Raw genomic sequence first — 21,469 nt, 5'->3', positions numbered from 1 at the left:
GAGTATTATTACTGTTATGATGATGTTGAGATATGCTGAGCTCATAAACTGCACCTTGGTATTAGTGCTTATTATTATTATTCACCGCATCGTATGCTCACCTTGGATCCAAGTAGATGCTAGTCGTACAGACCACCGGGGGTGGTTCCGACATGCCAGTCGTACAGACCATTAGAGGGGTTCCGACTGGTAGGTGACCTTAGATTATGTGCACAGATGATTGATGAGAAAAGCACTAGAGCATATTATTACACCATTAAGTCGTACAGATTACATTAGGTAATTCCGACTTATGTGCAGTGTAGTGCCGTACAGGTCATACTAGGTGACTCCGGCATGGCCGTACAGGTCACAGTTGGTGACTCCGGTTAGATGATATTTTGAGCTCTAGATTCAACCGTACAGGACCATTGTAGGGTCTCCGGTTGATTATTTTCTTTCACCTGATTTATGTTGATGCATTCATATTATACTGTTGAATTTAGACATGGCATGGCATATTTGTACTGAAAAATGTTGAGTTAATGAATTGAAGTATTGAGAATATATATGTATATTTATATTTTACATTTCTGGGAAAGTATACAGGTTTTACGGAGAGGGGTTACAACGTTTTGAGAAATGTTTGGATTTGAAAAGATTTGTTTTACTGACCCACTCAATTTTGGTTTTGCACCCCTCCAGGTTCAGGAATCACAAAGGTGTGGTGACTACGAGGAATTCGACGGTGTTCTGACAGAATGGACCATTAGGACGCACCTTCGGGTGTATTCACTTTGAAGTTGTATAATTAAAGCTTCCGTACTGTGCAAATGGTTACGTCACTCTCACGTGACGGCCAGCATGCCCTCCTTCGGGACGGGGTGTGTCAAGATGTGTAGACATGCCACCATTGAATGAAAAATTTGTTGTGATGTCATCATATAGGTAATTATTTTTTTATTTTTTTTAAAACAACGATATTATCGTCACCAAGAGAAGGGAATAATATAGTTCAAATTCGCCTTTAGCGAAAATCAAACATAAGACCTCTCATTTATAAGTTAAGAGGAATACTACTAAATCGTAGTAATAGGTGGCGTCATCATACAAGTGTTTGAATTATATAGGTATTTTATATAGAGAAATGCTGATGAGACTCTCTCAAAGTGTGACTTTTATATGGACCGCCTCATTTTTTGGCACAATGTTATGTAATTTTGATACGAAAATTAACGTTAAACTGTGAATTGACAGATAATTCATGGATGGTCACACTTTTTAAAAAACCTCTTTAGCATTTCTGTTATATAAACAAGATTCCCAGATTTCGAAATTTATGGCAATTTTCAATATTACAATTACTAAGGGTAAATAAAACCGGCCAAACATTATGCGATAAAAAATGAAAATCCCTATATTTGCGTTGACTTCTTACAATATTACTTGAAGAGCAAGCCAGGAGGTCAAACTCGTAATTTTGGATACACCCAGGGGCAAACAAGTAAATCGACAAAGCGGCCTCCGAACAAACCCTAGATAATTTCCCAAAGCCCCTCAGCCTATAAATAAGTCATGTTGCGACTCACAAACACTACGCTTTCATTTCTCACTGCCTCAGCCGCTCTCGCTTGAACCAAGAGTTTGAGCTTCCAGATCTCTGAGGTATTATCCTTCTCCTCCACGATTCGCTTTCGGTTTTCTGTAGATTTTAGACTGCAATCGTTGTTCGTCGCTGCCCTTTGGTTACGTTTTCGTTCATCTGGATTTGTTTATGGCTCTATCGATGCATGTTTCTTTCGTTTGTCCTTAATTAAAATTCAAGAACTTGATGATGATGTTTCTTTAGTTTAATGCGGTAGATCGATTGACTAAAACCAAATTTAAAACCAAATTTAAAGCTTTATTGTCTTTTTTTGGTTGAATGCTTTATGGATAGTAGACGAAAATCTGTGGACTAAACCCAGATGGGTATTTTTTGATGATATAGACCCGATTGATTTTGTACAAAGTTTGGTTTTACAATAAATCACAGATATGTTCATATGAATCAACTATAGATTTTTTTATTAATTAAAATTTAAAAATTATTAATTATTAATTAAAATGAAGAATTGTTTTTAAGAACAAACTTACTATATGATATTAAATTTGAAAGAGATTACAATTATTTTCATTTGGGATTATTTTTTTATTATTCTGATATTGTTTTGTGGGATGAATTGTTGATTTAATTCATAATGCATTTTGTGTGTAGGTAAATTAACATGGGTAAAGAGAAGTTTCACATCAACATCGTGGTCATTGGCCATGTCGACTCCGGCAAGTCGACCACCACTGGTCATCTTATCTACAAGCTTGGAGGTATTGACAAGCGTGTGATTGAGAGGTTCGAGAAGGAAGCTGCTGAGATGAACAAAAGGTCATTCAAGTATGCCTGGGTGCTTGACAAGCTTAAGGCCGAGCGTGAGCGCGGTATCACCATTGATATCGCCTTGTGGAAGTTTGAGACCACAAAGTACTACTGCACGGTGATTGATGCTCCGGGACATCGTGATTTCATTAAAAACATGATTACTGGAACATCACAGGCTGACTGTGCTGTCCTCATCATTGACTCCACCACTGGTGGTTTCGAAGCTGGTATTTCCAAGGACGGACAGACCCGTGAGCACGCTCTTCTTGCTTTCACCCTCGGTGTGAAGCAGATGATTTGCTGCTGTAACAAGGTCTAAATCCCACTTTAATTTACCGTCTTTGAGTATTATGATTATGTTATTGTGTTATTTCTGACTTTTTTGTGCAGCTGGTTCTATCCGATAAAGGGATCCTCCCATAGTTCAAATGCCTCTTGTGGTGCTATTGATTGGCATTTGTGGGCATCAATGATGCCCCAAACTATGGGTAGTGTCCACTTTATTAGGAGATGTTTGGATTTATGAATTGGAGGGATTGCCTGGTGGCGTAGTTTTTAGTTAAACTATTGAGGGTTCGATTCCCTCTCTCTCCTACAATTTATTAGTGGTTTATCTAAACCTTCAGTGCTTTGTATTGATATGGCATGCAATTATTTTAATTGAATTTGCTATGTTTTAGCGTCTGCATTGTTGAATTTTCACAAGTTTTTTGTTATTCTGTATTGGTTCCTTTTTTATTTGTGCACGGGTTTGGTTTGGTTATTGTAACAATCTACCGGTGTGGGCTAGTAACATGTCATTTTTTTCTTAACTTTATGCATCTTGATCCGTAACTTAGAAAAAGCGTGTAATGATCTATAAATTTGTAGTGTTTATACTCTAGATGATGCCAAATAACTGTTTTCTGCTATATGTTTGTGCCTCCTGACTGGTTGTTATTCACTTGTAAAACTGCTTTTGTTGTACTGGTTTACTGAATTTGATTGTGTACTTATTCCCTTGGTTGTATTGCTTCTTGTAGATGGATGCCACCACTCCTAAGTACTCTAAGGCAAGGTACGAAGAAATCGTGAAGGAAGTTTCATCCTACCTGAAGAAGGTTGGGTACAACCCTGACAAAATCGCCTTTGTTCCCATCTCTGGGTTTGAGGGTGACAACATGATTGAGAGGTCCACCAACCTTGACTGGTACAAGGGACCAACCCTTCTTGAGGCTCTTGACCTGATCAACGAGCCCAAGAGGCCCTCAGACAAGCCCCTCCGTCTTCCTCTTCAGGATGTGTACAAGATTGGTGGTATTGGAACTGTGCCAGTGGGACGTGTAGAGACTGGTATCGTCAAGCCTGGTATGGTTGTGACTTTTGGGCCAACTGGTCTGACCACTGAAGTTAAGTCAGTTGAGATGCATCATGAGGCTCTTCAGGAGGCACTCCCTGGTGACAATGTCGGGTTCAATGTTAAGAATGTTGCTGTGAAGGATCTCAAGCGTGGTTTCGTCGCATCCAACTCCAAGGATGACCCTGCCAAGGAGGCTGCCAACTTCACATCTCAGGTTATCATCATGAACCACCCTGGTCAGATCGGCAACGGATATGCCCCAGTTTTGGATTGCCACACTTCGCACATTGCCGTGAAGTTCGGTGAGATCCTTACCAAGATTGACAGGAGGTCTGGAAAGGAGATTGAGAAGGAGCCAAAGTTCTTGAAGAACGGAGATGCAGGTATGGTGAAGATGCTTCCCACCAAGCCCATGGTTGTGGAGACCTTCTCTGAGTACCCACCATTGGGTCGCTTTGCTGTTCGTGACATGCGACAGACTGTTGCAGTCGGTGTTATCAAGAGCGTTGAGAAGAAGGATCCCAGCGGTGCCAAGGTCACCAAGTCTGCTGCCAAGAAGAAGTGAACAGTGGCCAGAACTCAAACTTTCACAGACGCAAACGTATGCTTTTATGATACGAACTCACATCTTAGTTGTGTGGTTTTAAGTGGTTTAGTCAGTTTAGTTTGTAATTGTTTTAATTCCGGTCTGATGTTTTCATTCTCGAGTGTCCACTACCAGAATTGGGTGCTGGACAGGCGGTGGTGACACATCTGATTTATTATGCTTTCGGTCGCTTCCGCCTTCGGGAGGAGGATGTTTTTGAGTTGTTAAGACTATTTACTTTGCAAGTTTTGTTGCGTCTGTTGAAGGGATAATTTTTGAGCTTATATATTTGTGTTGCCTTGTCTTCATCTTCTATTCGTTTTTTAAGTATTGCTGATTCTTTAGGTTTGTGTATTTACTGAGATAATGCATGCTTAGCATCCTTAAGTGGGTATCGTGGTGCGTATTGTTCTATTAGAGCTTTTTGAAAAGCACTTTGTTCGGAAAGCAATCTGAATAGGGTTTTAATATAGGCTTTTAAAAAGGGATTTGGATTCCATTCAAATTCAAATTGTGAGGATTCTAGGGATCCTTACAATTTGAATCTGATTGGAATCTAACCTCGCAGTTTCTCCTTTTGATTGATGACTCTGGGAAGAAAGATTGTGTGGCAAGCAAACAAAACAATTGTGATATGTAGCTGCGACTAACGTTTCTCGGCATTGCCAATTAGCCGGGAGGGAGGTCGATACCCTAAACCCTAAACCCTAAACTTGGTTGTGTTAAAAGTCTACAACTTAGAGGATTAATATCCTAATACATGATAACGACCCAAGCGTCCATGATGCTATCCAAAAGAATTTTCTTAAGTTAATCCTAACCTTTCAGTAACTTAATATTATTATTATCAAATGTATTAAGTTAGTTCAGGAGATTTACACCAAAAAATCCTAATCTTCCTTTTTTTTTCTTTTGTTGTTTCATTCATTCTCTATTTTCTCAATAAATTCTTAAGATGGATAAAATTCAATACTTAGTAATGAGAACACCAACGCCAAAGCACTCTGCTGGGCCTACACTAACACTAGTTATGTTTTCTCCAAGACACTCTTTATCATCTACCTTAACATTTCACTCTGATCAAATGGCAATTCGTAGAATTTGGGATCTTTTGTTTCATTTCTTCTGGAACAATCACAAACACTTTTTTTTTATTATGGATCTACTACCAGAAATTCAATGCGTAATTTTAACATTCAATGGTTATTCTTGAATAATCTCATTTTTCAATTATTCAACCATTTCATTTTACCAAGTTCAATGTTAGTCAGATTAGTCAACATTTATATGTTTTCAATTTTGTTGATGTTGGTGGCAAACCATGTTGGGTCTATAAAATTTATCATGGTATTAGAGCAAACTATTCTTTTGACACTCCTGAGCCCGATTTACTGGGCTCGAATTTACCTCCTTAAGTTGGGCTTTGGAAAGTTGCCCTAGCTCCAACTTAAGGATATTAAATGAATGGACCCTCGAAAGTTGTGTTGGCTCTAGTCCCTAAACCAGGCACTTGAAAAGTTTCCTTAGCTCAAGTATAATGACTTGACCAGTTCTCGATGTGGGAAGTGGTTTCCCTTGTGATCCCGTGTGGGGCCACTTATGGGAGGGTGCGTTGGAGAATAGGATCACACATTAGGCATATGACAAAATAATATACAACTAATTTATTGGAGTGACAAGAGTATCCAGTCTAGATCTAACAATTTCTTATACAACCCGTTAACACAACATGTAAACGACACGAAAATAACGGGTTTCGGGTCAACACGATAACTAATCGGGTTGTTATCAAGTCACACGACAAGAACCTGTTAATAACGGGTCCTTAACAAGTTTACACGAGGATGACAAGCGGGTAACCTATTCGACACGTTAAGAAAAAAGTTATTTTGATGATTTTAGTTTCTTAAACTACTAAAACACTTGCTATAAAATACAATAGACAGTGTGTGTATAGATATATATTGCATATTAGAATATATATTCTTGTATTATTATTCTACATAAATGATCAAAATGCCCTTGAGATGCCACGTAGCCCTTACACGTGGACCTCAATTTTCTTTTCACTTTTCCACTCTTATTTTACTATTTCTGAATAGTACTCATTTTTTACGAATACGTGGACGCAAACGGAATTAAATTTGGAATTTATATGATTTAGTTACATTTTCTTTTTAGACAATCTCCAACCTTTGGCCTCAAACCTAAAATTTTTAGCCCAGAAAATTTAGGTTTTAGCTCAGAAACAACTTTTCTACTCCAACCCTTCTGGCCTAAAATTTTAGCATCAGATTATTAAATAATGAATTTGGGCTAATTTTTTCTTAAATTAACTTTAAAAAAATAATTATGTAGACTATCTTAAATTAATTTTATGAACATTTTAATCCAAAAATATTTAAATTCCAATAAATATTGAAAAATCACTAAATCGATACATGAAACTCACGAAACACTATGAAAGAATATGAAAATCATGATAGATATGTATAAACACAAAATACATGAAACACAAGACACATATAACATATGTGAAGGACATACAAAACACATGTTAAGGACATACAAAGCACATGATAGAGATGAAGCACATACATAACACATGTGAGACACATGACACACACGAAACACATACTAACATACATACAAAACACATGAAACACAAACCTACACATATGAAACTGAAACCTTCAATCATCCTTTATATAAACACAGGTTGAATATCAAACCATCACACAACATTCAAACCTTCAATCATCCTCTATATTCACCAATCTTCAAACTTTCAAAGTGTTTTTGTTTCCTAAAAATCATCAATATCTCATCAATGGGTGATAGAAGAAGGCGTAGCTTGGCAATGCAAATGATACAATACTAAGCAAGCCATGCAACTGCCAATGCAGAAATGAACGCAGAAGAAGCCGAATTTGCAAATTCGCTTATTCAATATTAGCACCATGCCGAATCTAGCCATAATGGTTCTGTAATGGGGCATTCATTTGTGCAGTGTGATAGAGAAGAGTGTCATGATCGGATGATGACAGATTATTTCATCGAACGTCCGAGATATTCTTCTCATGATTTTCGGAGGCGTTTTCGGATGAAGAGAGAGCTTTTTGAAAGCATCTTGAACGCAGTTGTCCATCATGACCACTACTTTGCAAGGAAGTTAGATGTCGTAGGCCGACAAAGCCTATCACCTCATTAGAAGCTCACATCTGCATTTCAGATGCTAGCTAATTGAGATAAATAATTTTTTAAATTATTTTAGCCGTCGGATTTAAATTTGGGCCGTTAGATCTTTTTTTTTTTTTTACCGTTAGATTTGATTATATTTGATCTAAACCGTTGGATTTAGTAAATATATAAATATAAAACAAACAAAAAAAATTTGAATGTAGATTGTTGGATTAAAAAACGGTCCAATTAAATTTGGCCATTGGATCGACAAAAGCAGTCGTTGGGCTATCGTTCCGTTTGATACGCAAGGGGACACGCCCACGTGGGTGGGCTCCCATTGTGATTCGACCTAGCGCGTGTTGCGCGTTGGACGAGTGAGCGCTCGGCGTCTGGGCTTCACATTCCACTTTACACTCTCACCGGTGGGCCCCACGTCCATTTCTAGGGAGGTGGGGGCGGGGTGGGGGTGGGGTGGGGTGGGGTTTTGGGGATTTAGGTTTTTTTTTAATAATTTTATTTTAATAGGATAAATTATTATAATATTTTAAATGCATAAATTTTTTTTTTGCCACGTGGCACAAAATTTGCATCAACGTTGGCGCTTAATGGACCAATGGATGGAAAATGTAACGGATATATGAAATTGAAATAAAATAGTAAGTGAGGTATGAAATTGAAATGTTTTAAATATTTTGTAAGAAATTGAAATCGATCTCAAACCTGAGGGGGTAAAATGTAATTTACCCATAAATAATTTACCCCTATAGTTCATGCAATTTTGTACGTTGGCCTTATTTTTGTAGATAGGCACCAAAGTGCTTTTTAGCCACTCATTTGGCATCTTCTTCGTTTTGAAAATCCTATTGAAAAGGTTTGTGAGCCATGCTAGACCCGTCTCTCCCAAGACTTTCAACACTTCTATCAGTATATCATCTAGGCCCACTGCTTTTCTACGCTTCATATTTTCAAAGCTACAACCACTTCTTCCTTCCTAATTTGGCGGTAAAAGGAGTAGTTTCTACACTATTCTGAGTTACTCAACTGGCCCAAAGAAATACTCTTTTCATGTCCTTCATTGAAAAGATAATGAAAATAACCTCTCCATCTGTCTTTGACCGCGTTCTTTGTAGCAAGAACTTTTCCATTCTCATCTTTGATGCACCTCACTTGGTTTATGCCCCTTGTCGTCTTTTCCCTTGCTCTAGCTAGTTTATAGATATCCAACTCTCCTTCTTTGGTATTTAGTTGCTTATACATATCGTAAAAAACCACTAACTTAGCTTCTCTCACAACTTTCTTCGCCTCATTCTTTTGCTATTCTATACCCTTCACCATTTTCTTTGGTCCTATCCTTGTATAAGGTTTTACAACATTCCTTCTTAGCCTTACCTTTGTATGTACCTCCTCCATCAACCACCAAGATTCCTTTTGGTGTGGAGCAAAGCCCTCGGACTCTCCTAATACATCTTTTACTACTTTTCGGATACTACCAGTCATGGAATCCCACATTTGGCTCTCATTTAATAATTAAAAATAATTTTCACATGCCCACTTAGCTTCATACATATCCATATTTAATTTGGTGATTTATTTCGTTTGATTTATTCAATCCTATGACCCCAAATAAAAAGGTGTACATGAAAAACTAAAAAATGTGTGTGAAAATCAATTCCCTTAATATTCCTTGATCTTGATAAGTGTTTTGTCTTCAGACTGTAGATGAACAAGTTCGGAGCTTGAAAAAGCAGAGCACATTTCTTAGTCAGTTAGCTGCCAAGACCATCCCAAATGGAATCCACTACTTATCTGTGCGCTAACCATAGATTATTACCTCCTCCCCCTTGAGAAGAGAAAGTTCCCTAGAAGTGAGAACCTGGAAAATCCAAATCTTTATCATTCCGCTCTCTTCTCAGACAACGTCTTGGCTGCATCAGTCGTCGTCAACTCTACTGTCATAAATGCCAAGTTGAGCTGAACTGTTACTCTATGCTGGTAGTTTCCTTGCGCGTATCTTTGTGTCTGTTTCCAAAAGAACTGAAAAACTGTCACAAACGCCATGGTGACTCTGTTCAGGAATGTCGAGGTCCAAGGCATTTCAACTTCTATGAGATGTCAATTTCTGGTATATGAGGCTTAATAATAAAAGATTTCATCACCTGGTTTTGCTTAAGGTACAAATGCTAATTGTTATCCGTATAACCTGCTTCTTTAATATTCTAAGCGTGGCAATCAGATGAAATGATTAGAAGATGTTTGATCATAAGCTTGCTGTGTTTATCTTTTCTAACTGGACTGCCTCTTTCATGTACCTCATTCATAAGGAAGTTGAAAGTAAATTAACAAACAAACAAAAAATAAATAACAATATTTGAAAGTTGACCGTATCCTATTTGACAATATCCCATCTGTAGTCCTTCGTAATGTCCATTACTGAAGTCAGATGCAGGTTTCCTGTTCAACTAATGTGTGTTTCTTGGTGATTGCAGGATCCGTCAAAACACGTATTCCATCTTGTTACCGATAAGCTTAATTTTGGAGCCGTGAATATGTGGTTTTTATTGAATCCTCCTGGAAAGGCCACTATTCATGTTGAAAAGGTTGACGAGTTTAAGTGGCTAAACTCATCGTACTGCCCGGTTCTGCGTCAGCTTGAGTCTGCTGCAATGAAAAACTATTATTTCAAGGCCGACCATACCACCACTCTCTCATCTGGCGCTTCTAATCCGAAGTACAGGAACCCAAAGTATCTCTCGATGCTTAATCATTTGAGATTCTGTCTTCCACAGGTTTATCCCAAGTTGGATAAGATCTTGTTTCTTGATGATGACATAGTTGTCCAGAAAGACTTAACTGGATTGTGGGCAGTTGATCTACACGGAAAAGTAAATGGTGCAGTAGAAACCTGTGGTGAGAGCTTCCACCGGTTTGACGAGTACCTAAATTTCTCAAATCCTCATATCGCAAGAAACTTTGATCCAAACGCATGTGGATGGGCATATGGGATGAACATGTTTGATCTTAAGGAGTGGAAGAAGAAAGATATTACTGGTATCTGTCACAAGTGGCAGAACATGGCGATTGTCAGGAATCTTACGTATTTCATTTGCTGCTACATGTTCTGTTCTTTTGCATAGATTTGTGTATGAATTCAGCCACAGCACCATCACCCTTGGCACTTGCTGTTTTCCTTCCTATGAAAATTGGCCATCTGACATAATTGTTTTCCCTTTTTTGCTTCTGTTTCGTTTTTTTTGGTCTTAGAATGAAGACAGTACACTTTGGGAACTTGGAACATTACCTCCAGGGCTAATTACATTTTATGGGCTGACACATCCACTACAAAAGTCATGGCATGTGCTTGGTTTGGGTTACAACCCAAGTCTTGATCGAGCTGAGATTGACAACGCGGCTGTTGCACATTATAATGGCAACATGAAACCATGGCTGGAGTTGGCGATGACAAAGTGTCGAGGATACTGGACCAAGTACATTAAGTATGTTCATCCCCATCTTCGCAGCTGCAAGCTAAGTGAATGAACCTGATTAAATGGGGATTTACGTAAATACTGGAAAATTTCTCAGTCTCTCTCTTGTTCCTTGGTATCTCCATCCGACAAGCCACTTAGGTTATGTGTGGCTTGACGGGAGGAGGTATTCCCTATTTTCTTGTTACCATAATCCACATTGTTTATTCTTCTTTGTAATTCATTCATTTTTAATATTTACTCCATGATTCCTCTCCCATTGTAACAAGGTAACAACAAATTCTTTACCGTGATGACCTGTATAACTCAATACCTTATTTGTTTCAGAGCTAAGATGTCGGGACATGATTAGGATTAAATTTCTAAGATGCTGTATTCTTTGAACATTCTCGCGTAGTGTAATGTGTAAGGGACATGATATATTAATTGCTTGAATCATGAGCTTTTCAGTGTTTTAATGATCTTTCAGTTGTTGAATTTGTGTGCTAATTTCACCAAGGAGATTCATTCTCCTTTTTCAGTCATTTTTCTTCCCTTTCAGTCAAAAGAAGTACGATGCTCAGATGCCCTCTTTCTTGATGTACTGCATGTGAGAAATGCCCTGATGGCTATTCTTTTGTTTTACTTCACATTTAGGTGTTTCAGAAATTCCGGACATGTAAACTTGTCGAGGAAAATTGGTTGAAAACTGTATCTTGTTGTGGCTTCAGTGTACGGTTTGCCTGTCGTACTGTGCTGGGCATTTGATAATAAGCGAATATGTGATCCTATCACAGTGGTGGATCCGATGTCAATGACCGTTTCTTTCTTGTGTGTTGCTGAGGGGAAGAATAGAAAAATTGTGGAAATGACAAAAAGCATGCTACATGAGAAGAGATTGTCATACTATCTTTGGGGAGATGCTGTCAACACAGCAATCTATTTACTCAATAGATGTCCCATAAAGGCAGTGAAGGATAAAACACCATTTGAGGCTTAGTGGAAGAAGACCAGGAGTCAAACATCTCAAAGTCTTTGTGCTATAGTCACATCCCTGGACAATTGAGACACAAACTGCATGAATGTTCAATCAAGGGAATTTTAGTGGATATGAAAAAGCTGAAAAAGGATATAGAGTTTTTGTTCCAGAAAGATAGATCATACTTTCCAGAAGTGTTCTATTTGATGAGAATGCTATGTGGAGTTGGAATGCTAAGAGTGAAAAATCTAAAACATTTCTTGTAAGTTTGCAATTGAATGATAATATCAGTGAGATTGAAAATGCTGATAGTAGTCTGAATGCAGAACCACCACAGTTAGAAGGGAGTCGTTCTTAAGGGAATGTATTCCAAGAATTTGTAACTGAAATTGGAGAAACTAGCTCTGCAAGTACCACTACTGAAACCAAAATCACTGAGTGAAATCTATGCAAGATGCAATCTTAATATTGTTGAACCTGGAAAATATGAAGATGCTGCTACTGATGAAGCTTGGAAGAAAGTGATGAAGAGTGAAATTGAGATGATTAAAAAGAATGGAACATGGGAATTGGTTGACAGACCAACAGATAAGCTCATTGTTGGTGTAAAGTGGGTATTCAAGACAAAATTGAACCTGGATGGCACTATACAGAAGCATAAGGCAAGGCTAGTTGCCAAAGGTTATTCTCAAAAGCCAAGAGTAGATTACTATGAGACGCTTCTGTTGCTAGATTGGATACAGTAAGAACACTCATTGCACTTGTAGCTCAGAAAAGCTAGAAATTATATCAGCTCGATGTCAGGTTTGCCTTCTTGAATGGAATGTTGAATGAGGAGGTTTATGTGGACCAACATAAGGGATTCATTGTCCTAGCTTCCGAAGACAAAGTGTACAAGCTTAGAAAAGCCTTGTATGATTTAAAACAGGCTTCCAGAGCCTGGTAAAAATTAATTCCTATCTACTTGAATGTGGTTTTCAAAGGAGTCCTAATGAAGCCACTTTATACATAATCAAAGGAGGAGAATCATTAATTGTCTCAATCTATGTTGTGACATTGTGTATATTGGAAGTAGCATGGAACTGATCAATGAACAAGGCTGACATGATGAGAAAGTATGAGATGACAGATCTTAGCTTGTGGTATCATTTTCTAGGAAGGAATTGTGCAATCTGAACATGAGACCTTCATTGATCGATTCTGTATGCACTACACTCTTGGAGAAGTTTGGTCTAAAAGATTCAAACATGTGAGTATACCTCTAGCTGTGAATGAGAAACTTAAGAAGGATGATAGGAGTGAACTAGCAAATGAGGTAGTGTAAGGCAAATTGTGGGAAGTCTGTTGTATCTTACTGCAATTAGACCTGACACAATGTTTGCAGCAAGCCTGTTATCTACATTCATGCATAATCCAACCAAGAAGCATCCTGGAACTACAAAGAGTGTGCTTAGGTACATTCAACCATTGATTTTGGTATTGAGTATGAAAAAGGAAAATCAGAAATGCTTGTGGGATATTGTGATAGTGATTGGGGGAGGAGATGAAACTGATATAAAGAGTACATTCGTCTATGCCTTTACATTTGGCATGGCATTTTTTCTTTGCCATCAGTGAAGCAACATAGTGTTGTATTGTCAACTGTTGAAGCTGAGTATATTAGTGCCTTTAAGGCAACAACTCAAACAATTTGGCTAAGATTTGTACTAGAAGACTTTGGAGAAGTGCAAACTAATGCAACTCCTTTATACTGCGACAATCAGTCTGCGATAGCAATGACAAAGAATCCTGTCCTTCATCAAAGATCAAAACACATTCACAGAAGGTACCATTACATCAGAGATGCATTGCAGAACGATATAATCAATTTGGTTTTTTGTAAATCAGAAGAACAATTAGCGGACATCTTTACCAAAGCTCTACCAAAGGATAGGTTCTATATGCTCAGAAGTATGCTTGGAGTCAAATCTGCAACATTAGAAGGGAGTGTTGGAGTATAAGCTTTTTGCAGGAAGATTAGTTGCTTGGATTGATTCTGTAAAACTTAGTTGCTTGTGTTCTTAGTTTTAGTTTGAATACTCAGCTGTAATGCACGGCTGAGATTATAACATTTGAATGGCTTGTATTTTTCCACCTGTTTTTCTGTTAGAGTGTTTAAGTGAGGCATGTGCATCTCATATGGGTTTCTGCCTGATGGCTCATGTGAACTGTGTGAGATCACAACGGTTATATCTTGTCCTCTGGTAGCACACTCTATGTGTGTGTGTGTGTGAAGTAATCAAATCGATTGGAGCACTTCGTTCTACTTCTCACGTATTCATAAAATCAAAAGTTACAAAACATTAACAGCTAGTACATAAGACTTTTGATATTTGGTTCCCAAGCGAGTTCTTTGATTGGGATGTCTGGCAAGAATTTTGAGAAACTGAGGAACTCTTCTGGTGCCACAATCACAATCCTTCCTCGAAATCAGTAGGCTTTGTGTGCATCTGCCCATGAGTCCACTTGACTGGTACATGTGAGCTTGTCCAAATCTTGAACAGGTGCGTCTGCTTTTCTGTAGTGAATTTGCGTAACATTATTATCAATTTTCAATGTCGTATAGAGAAAACCCACCTCGGCAAGTGATTTCTTTTAGCCCTGCCTACAACTATACAACAAGCCTATAGCTGCACAACAATTCGATCATCCACCTCAAGTTCAACCATATTACATATGTGCCCACATTCAAGTTATTCCAGACTTTCCTTATGAAAGTAACTGAACATTACAAATGCCACATTATTATTGCGGTTCTATCAAGTTTTAAACCTTCGAGTTGGTGGGTAGTTTCGTGGTAGTGTGAGTTTGCATTTTATCACAAAAGATGTTGTCCAACTACAAAGGGTGAGCAACGGAAAGGGATCCTATCCGGATACCTTTCTTCTAATCTAACAAGTCCGGGGATCCGAGCCATTGAATTTGATCAAACGGTTAAAATTATTATAACTTTTAAAGTAGATCCGTGTTTGTAGCTGTTAGATCAAATTTTAATGGCCGAATCTCCGAACTTAGTAATTTATGAGGAAGGGATCCGGAGAGAACCCCTTTCCGTGAGCAACGACCAATATGAATTGTGAATTATAAAATCACATATAAAACAAGTAGTAGTCTTTCTTGTTATTATCATCTCTGCCACTAGTGGCCGGCCATGACTTAAAGAAGGGCTTGTGGGTCAATGCATGAGAATGACCCATTTTATAATTGTTTGCAAATTTTTCTGGAAGTAGATAGGGATGCCTGCACAGAGGCATTTGCATTGCACCTAGCAAAGACCAATTTTTTTGTTTGAGCATCGATCCACATCAATGGCTTTCGTGAGAACATCTCAAGGAACCTGCTCTGATTCCAAAAAAATTGGGGGTTATCGCTACGACGTGTTCTTGAGCTTCAGAGGCGAAGACACTCGCAAGACGTTTACTGACCACCTCTACACAGCCTTGAACAACGCAGGATTTCTCACGTTCCGAGACGACGATGGACTTGAGAGAGGAAAAGATATAAAGCCAGGACTGCAGAGAGCGATCCATCTGTCACGAACTTTTGTTGTCGTGTTTTCAGAAGATTACACATCATCCAGATGGTGCCTTGATGAGCTTGTGATGATCCTTGAACGCAAAAGGATCCTTGAACGCCAGAGGCCTCCCTTGAACCATGTAGTTTTACCAGTCTTCTACCATGTCGATCCGTCCCACGTGAAGAAGCAGACGGAAAGTATTGGAAAAGCATTTGAAAGACACGAGACATCTCAATCGCCGAAAAAGGTGAAGGAATGGCGGAAGGCACTTGCAGAGGTTGCAGATCTAGCAGGCATGGTCTTACAAAATAAAGCTGATGGGTAACTTCCATTTTCTCCATTTCTCCTCTTCTTTCTTTTGTCAAATATGATCCGTAGGGACCTGATTTATATATATATTTTTTAATTCAATCTCAGTAGTGAATAATAATTCCAATTTATGTCAACTTAAAGAAATCACACTACTCAAGGATTAGTCATTTTCCATGTTAGTCTATTGGTTTGCAGTTGCTTAGATTTTTATTAAAAGCATGGAAAAAAGTTATGTAACCTGTCTTGTATTTGTCTATAGTTCGTATAAATTATGCGCTATATTCCTTTTTTTCTTTTAATTTTGTCAGCAGTCCTCTTTTTTCCTTATTTAAATAAAGTCTATCAACATATGTTTAATCATCTAAATTCTGCAATTCATTTTTCATTTTGTTTGCAAATTCTTAGGTATGAGTCAAAGTTTATAAAAAAAATTGTTAAAGTGATAGGAGACAAGTTAAGTCGCACACCATTGAGTGTTGAACCAAAATTGGTTGGAATCCAATCTCAAGTCGAACGAATCAATTTGTGGTTACAAGATGGATCAAGTGATGTTGGTATATTTGTTCTGTATGGCATGTCTGGAATAGGGAAGACAACCATTGCAAAACATATATACAATTCTAACTACGAAAGATTTACAGGAAGCAGTTTCATTGAAAATATCAAAGAAACAGCAGTTCGAAATGGCTTAGTTCAAATACAAATGAAACTTCTTTATGATATGAACGGTAGAGAAGTGAAAATACACAGTGTTAGTGAGGGAATAAGTAAGATTGAAGGCGCCATAAGCTCTAGAAGAGTTCTGCTTGTTCTTGATGATGTGGACCAAATGGACCAATTAGATGCTGTCCCAAGGATGAAAGATCGGTTTTCTCCGGGAAGTAAGATACTTATAACAACTAGGCGTGAAAGGTTGCTAAAGGCACATCAAGTTACAAAGGTGCACCATGTTAAAACTTTGGATTACAATGAATCATTGGAGCTTTTCAGTTGGCATGCATTTGGCCAGGACCATCCCATAGAAGAATACATGGAGCATTCAAAAATGGCAGTGCAACATAGCAGCGGACTTCCATTAGCTCTAAAAATTTTGGGTTCTTCTTTGTCAGGGGAAAGTATAGGTGTATGGCAAAGTGCATTGGAGAAGTTGAAAGTTTTTCCTAATGGCGAAATCATGAATAAACTAAGAATAAGCTATGACAGTTTACAAGATAACCATGACCGGAAACTATTCCTCCACATTGCTTGTTTCCTAAAAGGAAGGAAAAAAAACTACATTGTTAGAATACTCGATGAATGTGATTTCCATACAACCATTGGCATTCATAATCTCATTGATAGATGCTTAGTGACAGTTGATGAATGCGGCTGGGTGAAGATGCATGACATGATTCGTGGCATGGGGAGAGAAATTGTTCGCCTAGAATCAGAAGAGCCTGAGAAACGTAGTAGATTATGGCGCCATAAGGATTCTCTCCAAGTATTGAGGGAAAAGAATGTAAGAAACATATGCCTTTTGTGTCTACATATGTATTTCTTCTTGTGAAAATTATCCATATTAATGTTTCCTTTTTTTTCTTTTAGGGTTCACAAACAATTCAAGGTCTTGTCCTGGATATGCGTATGCATCCTGCAAACAGTCCAATAAACACAAATGAGACAGCCTTGGAAACCAATGCATTTGAAAGGATGCACAAATTACAATTACTCCATCTTAGTCATGTACGACTAGATGGATGTTACGCAGATTTCCCTACTGGGTTAAGATGGCTGTGTTGGCTTGAATTTCCTTTGGATTCTATACCTATTGATTTTCCTTTGAAGTATCTAGTTGTTCTTGAAATGCAACATAGTAGCTTGAGACAAGTCTGCAAAGGAACAAAAGTATGTTACTCTACGTTACTTCAGTTCATTTTCCTTCTTTGCATATGTTAGAATTAACTCCTACACATATTTCTTCTTTCTTTATTTATTTTCCACAGTTTCTTCCATCTTTGAAGATCCTTGATGTCAGCCATTCTCATGGCCTCACTGAAATTGTGGACTTCTCACTTTGCCCCAGTCTAGAAGAATTGATTATTGTAGATTGCACAAGCCTAATTGATGTTCATGAATCCATTACAACCCTAGAGAGACTTGTGTACTTGAATATGAAGGATTGCAAGAATCTTAGGATGCTTCCGAAGAACATGTGCATGCTTAAATCACTTGAAACACTCATTTTATCTGGTTGCTCAAATCTTGATGAATTTCCAATGGAGATTCTGAAGAAGATGGAGTCTCTGAAAGTTATTGAAATAGATGAAATTCCATTAAGTGAATTATGGCCAGAAAGAAGTTCAAGTATCTTGGGTTCTTTTCCTTACTCTTTAGTAAAGTTAAATCTCAGTGGGTGCAACCTTTCTGATGATGCCTTTCATAGGGATTTAAGTAACCTATCCTCGTTGCGAACAATAAAGTTAAATAAGAATCCAATTCGTAGTCTGCCAGTTTTCATCAAAAGTTTGAGGAGGCTCGATCATCTCTCTTTCTTGAGCTGTGAGAGGCTCGAATCACTTGTGGGGTTACCAAAAGTACACAAAAATATGGACATACGTGGATGCATATCATTAAAAAAAATAACATATCAATCCTATGGGTTTCAGAATTTGACCGCTAATATGGAGAACTACAATCTAGTTGACTGGGCGTATTGTTACAAGTTAGAGCCTATTGATAGAGTTGATGTGGAAATGACCAAACTTTTGGGCTTGAGCAACTTGGGTTCCATGCCAGCCATTCGAATGAAGAAACCAAACACATTAGAGAATAGATGGAGTCCCGTCCAGGTGCGTCTCTCTGTCTCTGTCTCTGTCTCTGTCTCTCTCTCTCTCTCTCTCTCTGGATAGAGTCGACTAATATAGCCGTTTTCGTGCCATGCATACAGGGATTGTACCAATATGGTATATTTAGCACATTTTTTGTTGGGAATGAGGTTCCGGGCCAATTCAGCCATAAAAGTACGATGTCCTCAATATCTTTTATCATGTCTTTGCTTCCAGATCACAAAATCCGAGGCCTGAACATCTTTGCTACCTATGCAAAGGAGAAGAATTCTAATAATGGTTCTACTGACTCTGATTCTGATGTTGACAAATGTTATGAACTTGATCCAATAATGATCAAAGTGAGAAACAAGAGCAAGGGTCTAATGTGGATCTATGGCCCAATTCTCTATGGTATTCCAGGAGAGGGAGAAGATATCATATGGTTGAGCCATTGGAAAATGGAGAATGAATCAATATTACAATGTGGAGATGAAGTGCTTGTTTTAGTACTCATGAGACCTAATGTGTTTCAGCTCAAGGAGTACGGTGTCGAGCTTGTGCAAGAGCACCAAGACAAAATGAGTACACAACACAACACCACTGCAGATCTTCCTGATTATCCTTTTGTCATCGGTGGAGATTTGTCCAGGTGGGAAATTTGTCCAGGATTATACTTACTAGGTATCTCTAAAAAAATTGCTGAAAGTAAAGAAAGCTTTGACTTCTCTTGGCGTAGTTGGTTGAATCGCGTCATCATGGACTCTGATGAAGACGACACAGGTATGTTGTGTTGTTGTATTGCAATGAATTACACTTCCAGGTCCGCTCGTATTCATTTGAAAAATGTTTCCAATAAATTTTATGTTATTTGTATGTTTTTTATACAAAGAATGGCAAGAGGATGTAATTTTACTTTATACAGACATATCTTTGCATTCCCTCCTTGTTTTCAAGATGTTTTCTGCCTTCAAACTTCGGGTTCATAGCTAAGCGATGTTAACTGCTTGAGATACAGAAGCCCCTTGAAATTAGATATCAAAGTTCGAATGTGTTCAACATCATTAAATATTGCATAAAATACATCCAGCATTAGCGATACTCGAGAATTTTTCTTCCCTGCCACTAATTGCATAACCTCATACTATTATGCTCCATAAACACTTCAGTTTGTCACCGCTGGTAAATTATGCTCCATAAATTATTTGTACGTTTATCAGTCAACGAAGAAGATAAAAAAGATGAAGATACTGGTGAGGTTTTGGCAACACTTCTGAGTTTGCTTCGAATATTTTCAAAAGAAACAACTGAAATAAAATGTCGTAACTGATAACTTAGCATTTTCAAGACTTCAATTCAAACATATGGGGATTTTCTGTTATTTGCGTGTTTTTTAGATACTGAAGAAGAGCAACAGGATGATAGCGCAATTGTGGCGACCAGGGTTGCAGGCAGCAATAACTCTGCCGGTGTATATTCATCAGACAATGAAGAAGAGAAACAGGATGAAGATACAGGTGAGGTTTTTGGTGAAGCTTTTGATTTTACTCCAAATATTTTTCAAAAGAGAAAACGGAAATACAAAATGTCGCTACTGATAAGTTATCATTTTGAAAGCTCTAACATGTGGGGATATTCTGTTATTTGTATGCTTTTTAGATACAAAAGAAGAGCAACAAGATGATCAAACACTTGTAGCAACAAGGTCAGCAGGCAGCAATAACTGCGGCGTTAAAGGGTGGAAGGTGCTCATCACGGCCGCTGTCTTGTTAGTTCTCTTGTTTTTTATGTGGTATTTCTGCTCTCCATTGGCGAAACAATCGAGAGAAAAGTTCGTGGAGTTCACAGTCCCTACATGACAAGGCCGGCCCTGAGGGTAGCCGGAGTAGGTGGTCGCCTAGTGCCCCCAAGTCCGGGGGCCCCAAATTTTCTTATACATCCTGTATATAAAATATAAATAAAGAAAATGTAAGAAACATCACAATTATTTCGTTGGTGTAGTGGAAACGGTTCCACTCTGTTTTCATTGGGGTGGGCATTTTGAAACACCTTGTAGGCATTAGTTTTTGCTTTTTTCAAATCTATGAAATTAATGTCCCAATCGGCCAAATCCTTTTTTTTTTCCTTTTGCTTTTCTAAGTAACCTCCAAAAACAAACCAAAAAAAAAATTGTAGAAAGGGTGAGATTTACTCCATATGTATATCTATATATATAAATGGAGCATCCCAAAAAAGTGAAACATTTAAAATACCACTAACCTCTTTGCACACACTAACGTTTGATTCACTAGTGTGTGTTGATTTGTTTGTTAAACTAGGTTATTCTAAAATTTGATTCGCTAGTGTGTGTTGATTTTAGAAAGAACACAAGAGAACCACTTGGCGTTGTTGAATTATTATATCGTCAATCAAGTCTTATTGTTTTTTACTCTCTTGATCATCAAGTTTTATTGCTCTTCACACTCAATCTTAGACTCTTGACTGCAAACACTTAGTGCATTTGCGTCTAAAGACATGTGACATGTAATATTAAGTAAAATTAGTATATCTTTTTTCTTTTGATATTAATTTTTAATGATATTTGATGAAGAAATAGATTTTTTATGTAATTAGCGAATTCTTCTTACTACATATCAATATACAAAGAGTCGGAGGTTCGAGAATTTTAGGGCCCCACTTTGAAGACTCGCCTAGGGCCCCCAAATTCTCGAGGTCAGCCCTGCTACATGATCAGTTTCAGCTTGCTGTATTTATACATCCACCCTTATGTTCTCGCTCACTCTCTCCTTCCTTTCAATGTGTGGTTACCAACTGAATTGATATGACACAAGTAGCATTGTCAAAACAATTA

At 37.9% G+C, this 21,469-nt stretch overlaps 2 protein-coding genes and 1 pseudogene across 3 annotated transcripts; all 3 read left to right on the top strand.

The window, feature by feature from the left end:
- The first annotated feature begins 1,509 nt into the window (after nucleotides 1-1,509).
- Nucleotides 1,510-4,628, top strand: LOC103443464 (elongation factor 1-alpha). Of its 2 annotated transcripts, XM_070819818.1 has the most exons (4): nucleotides 1,522-1,644; nucleotides 2,237-2,708; nucleotides 3,418-4,335; nucleotides 4,456-4,628. In XM_070819818.1, the coding sequence occupies exons 2-3, from the start codon at nucleotides 2,247-2,249 to the stop codon at nucleotides 4,297-4,299; spliced, it is 1,344 nt and encodes a 447-aa protein (XP_070675919.1). In that variant the 5' UTR covers nucleotides 1,522-1,644; nucleotides 2,237-2,246; the 3' UTR covers nucleotides 4,300-4,335; nucleotides 4,456-4,628. The 2 variants fall into 2 exon arrangements, with proteins under 2 accessions (XP_008380545.1, XP_070675919.1); XM_008382323.4 differs by having other exon boundaries at nucleotides 1,510-1,644; nucleotides 3,418-4,628.
- Nucleotides 4,629-9,116: 4,488 nt separating this feature from the next.
- LOC103443562 (polygalacturonate 4-alpha-galacturonosyltransferase-like) lies at nucleotides 9,117-11,432 on the top strand (annotated as a pseudogene).
- Nucleotides 11,433-15,174: 3,742 nt separating this feature from the next.
- On the top strand, nucleotides 15,175-20,719 carry LOC103443465 (disease resistance protein RUN1-like). The gene is made up of 7 exons (XM_008382324.4): nucleotides 15,175-15,823; nucleotides 16,220-17,312; nucleotides 17,399-17,698; nucleotides 17,797-18,642; nucleotides 18,741-19,401; nucleotides 20,016-20,135; nucleotides 20,278-20,719. The coding sequence occupies exons 1-7, from the start codon at nucleotides 15,294-15,296 to the stop codon at nucleotides 20,475-20,477; spliced, it is 3,750 nt and encodes a 1,249-aa protein (XP_008380546.2). The 5' UTR covers nucleotides 15,175-15,293; the 3' UTR covers nucleotides 20,478-20,719.
- The last annotated feature ends 750 nt before the right edge of the window (nucleotides 20,720-21,469 follow it).

The sequence above is a fragment of the Malus domestica genome, chromosome 04 (assembly GCF_042453785.1).
Source record: "Malus domestica chromosome 04, GDT2T_hap1".
Lineage (NCBI taxonomy): Eukaryota > Viridiplantae > Streptophyta > Magnoliopsida > Rosales > Rosaceae > Malus > Malus domestica.
This window is presented reverse-complemented; position numbering and strand designations above follow the sequence as displayed.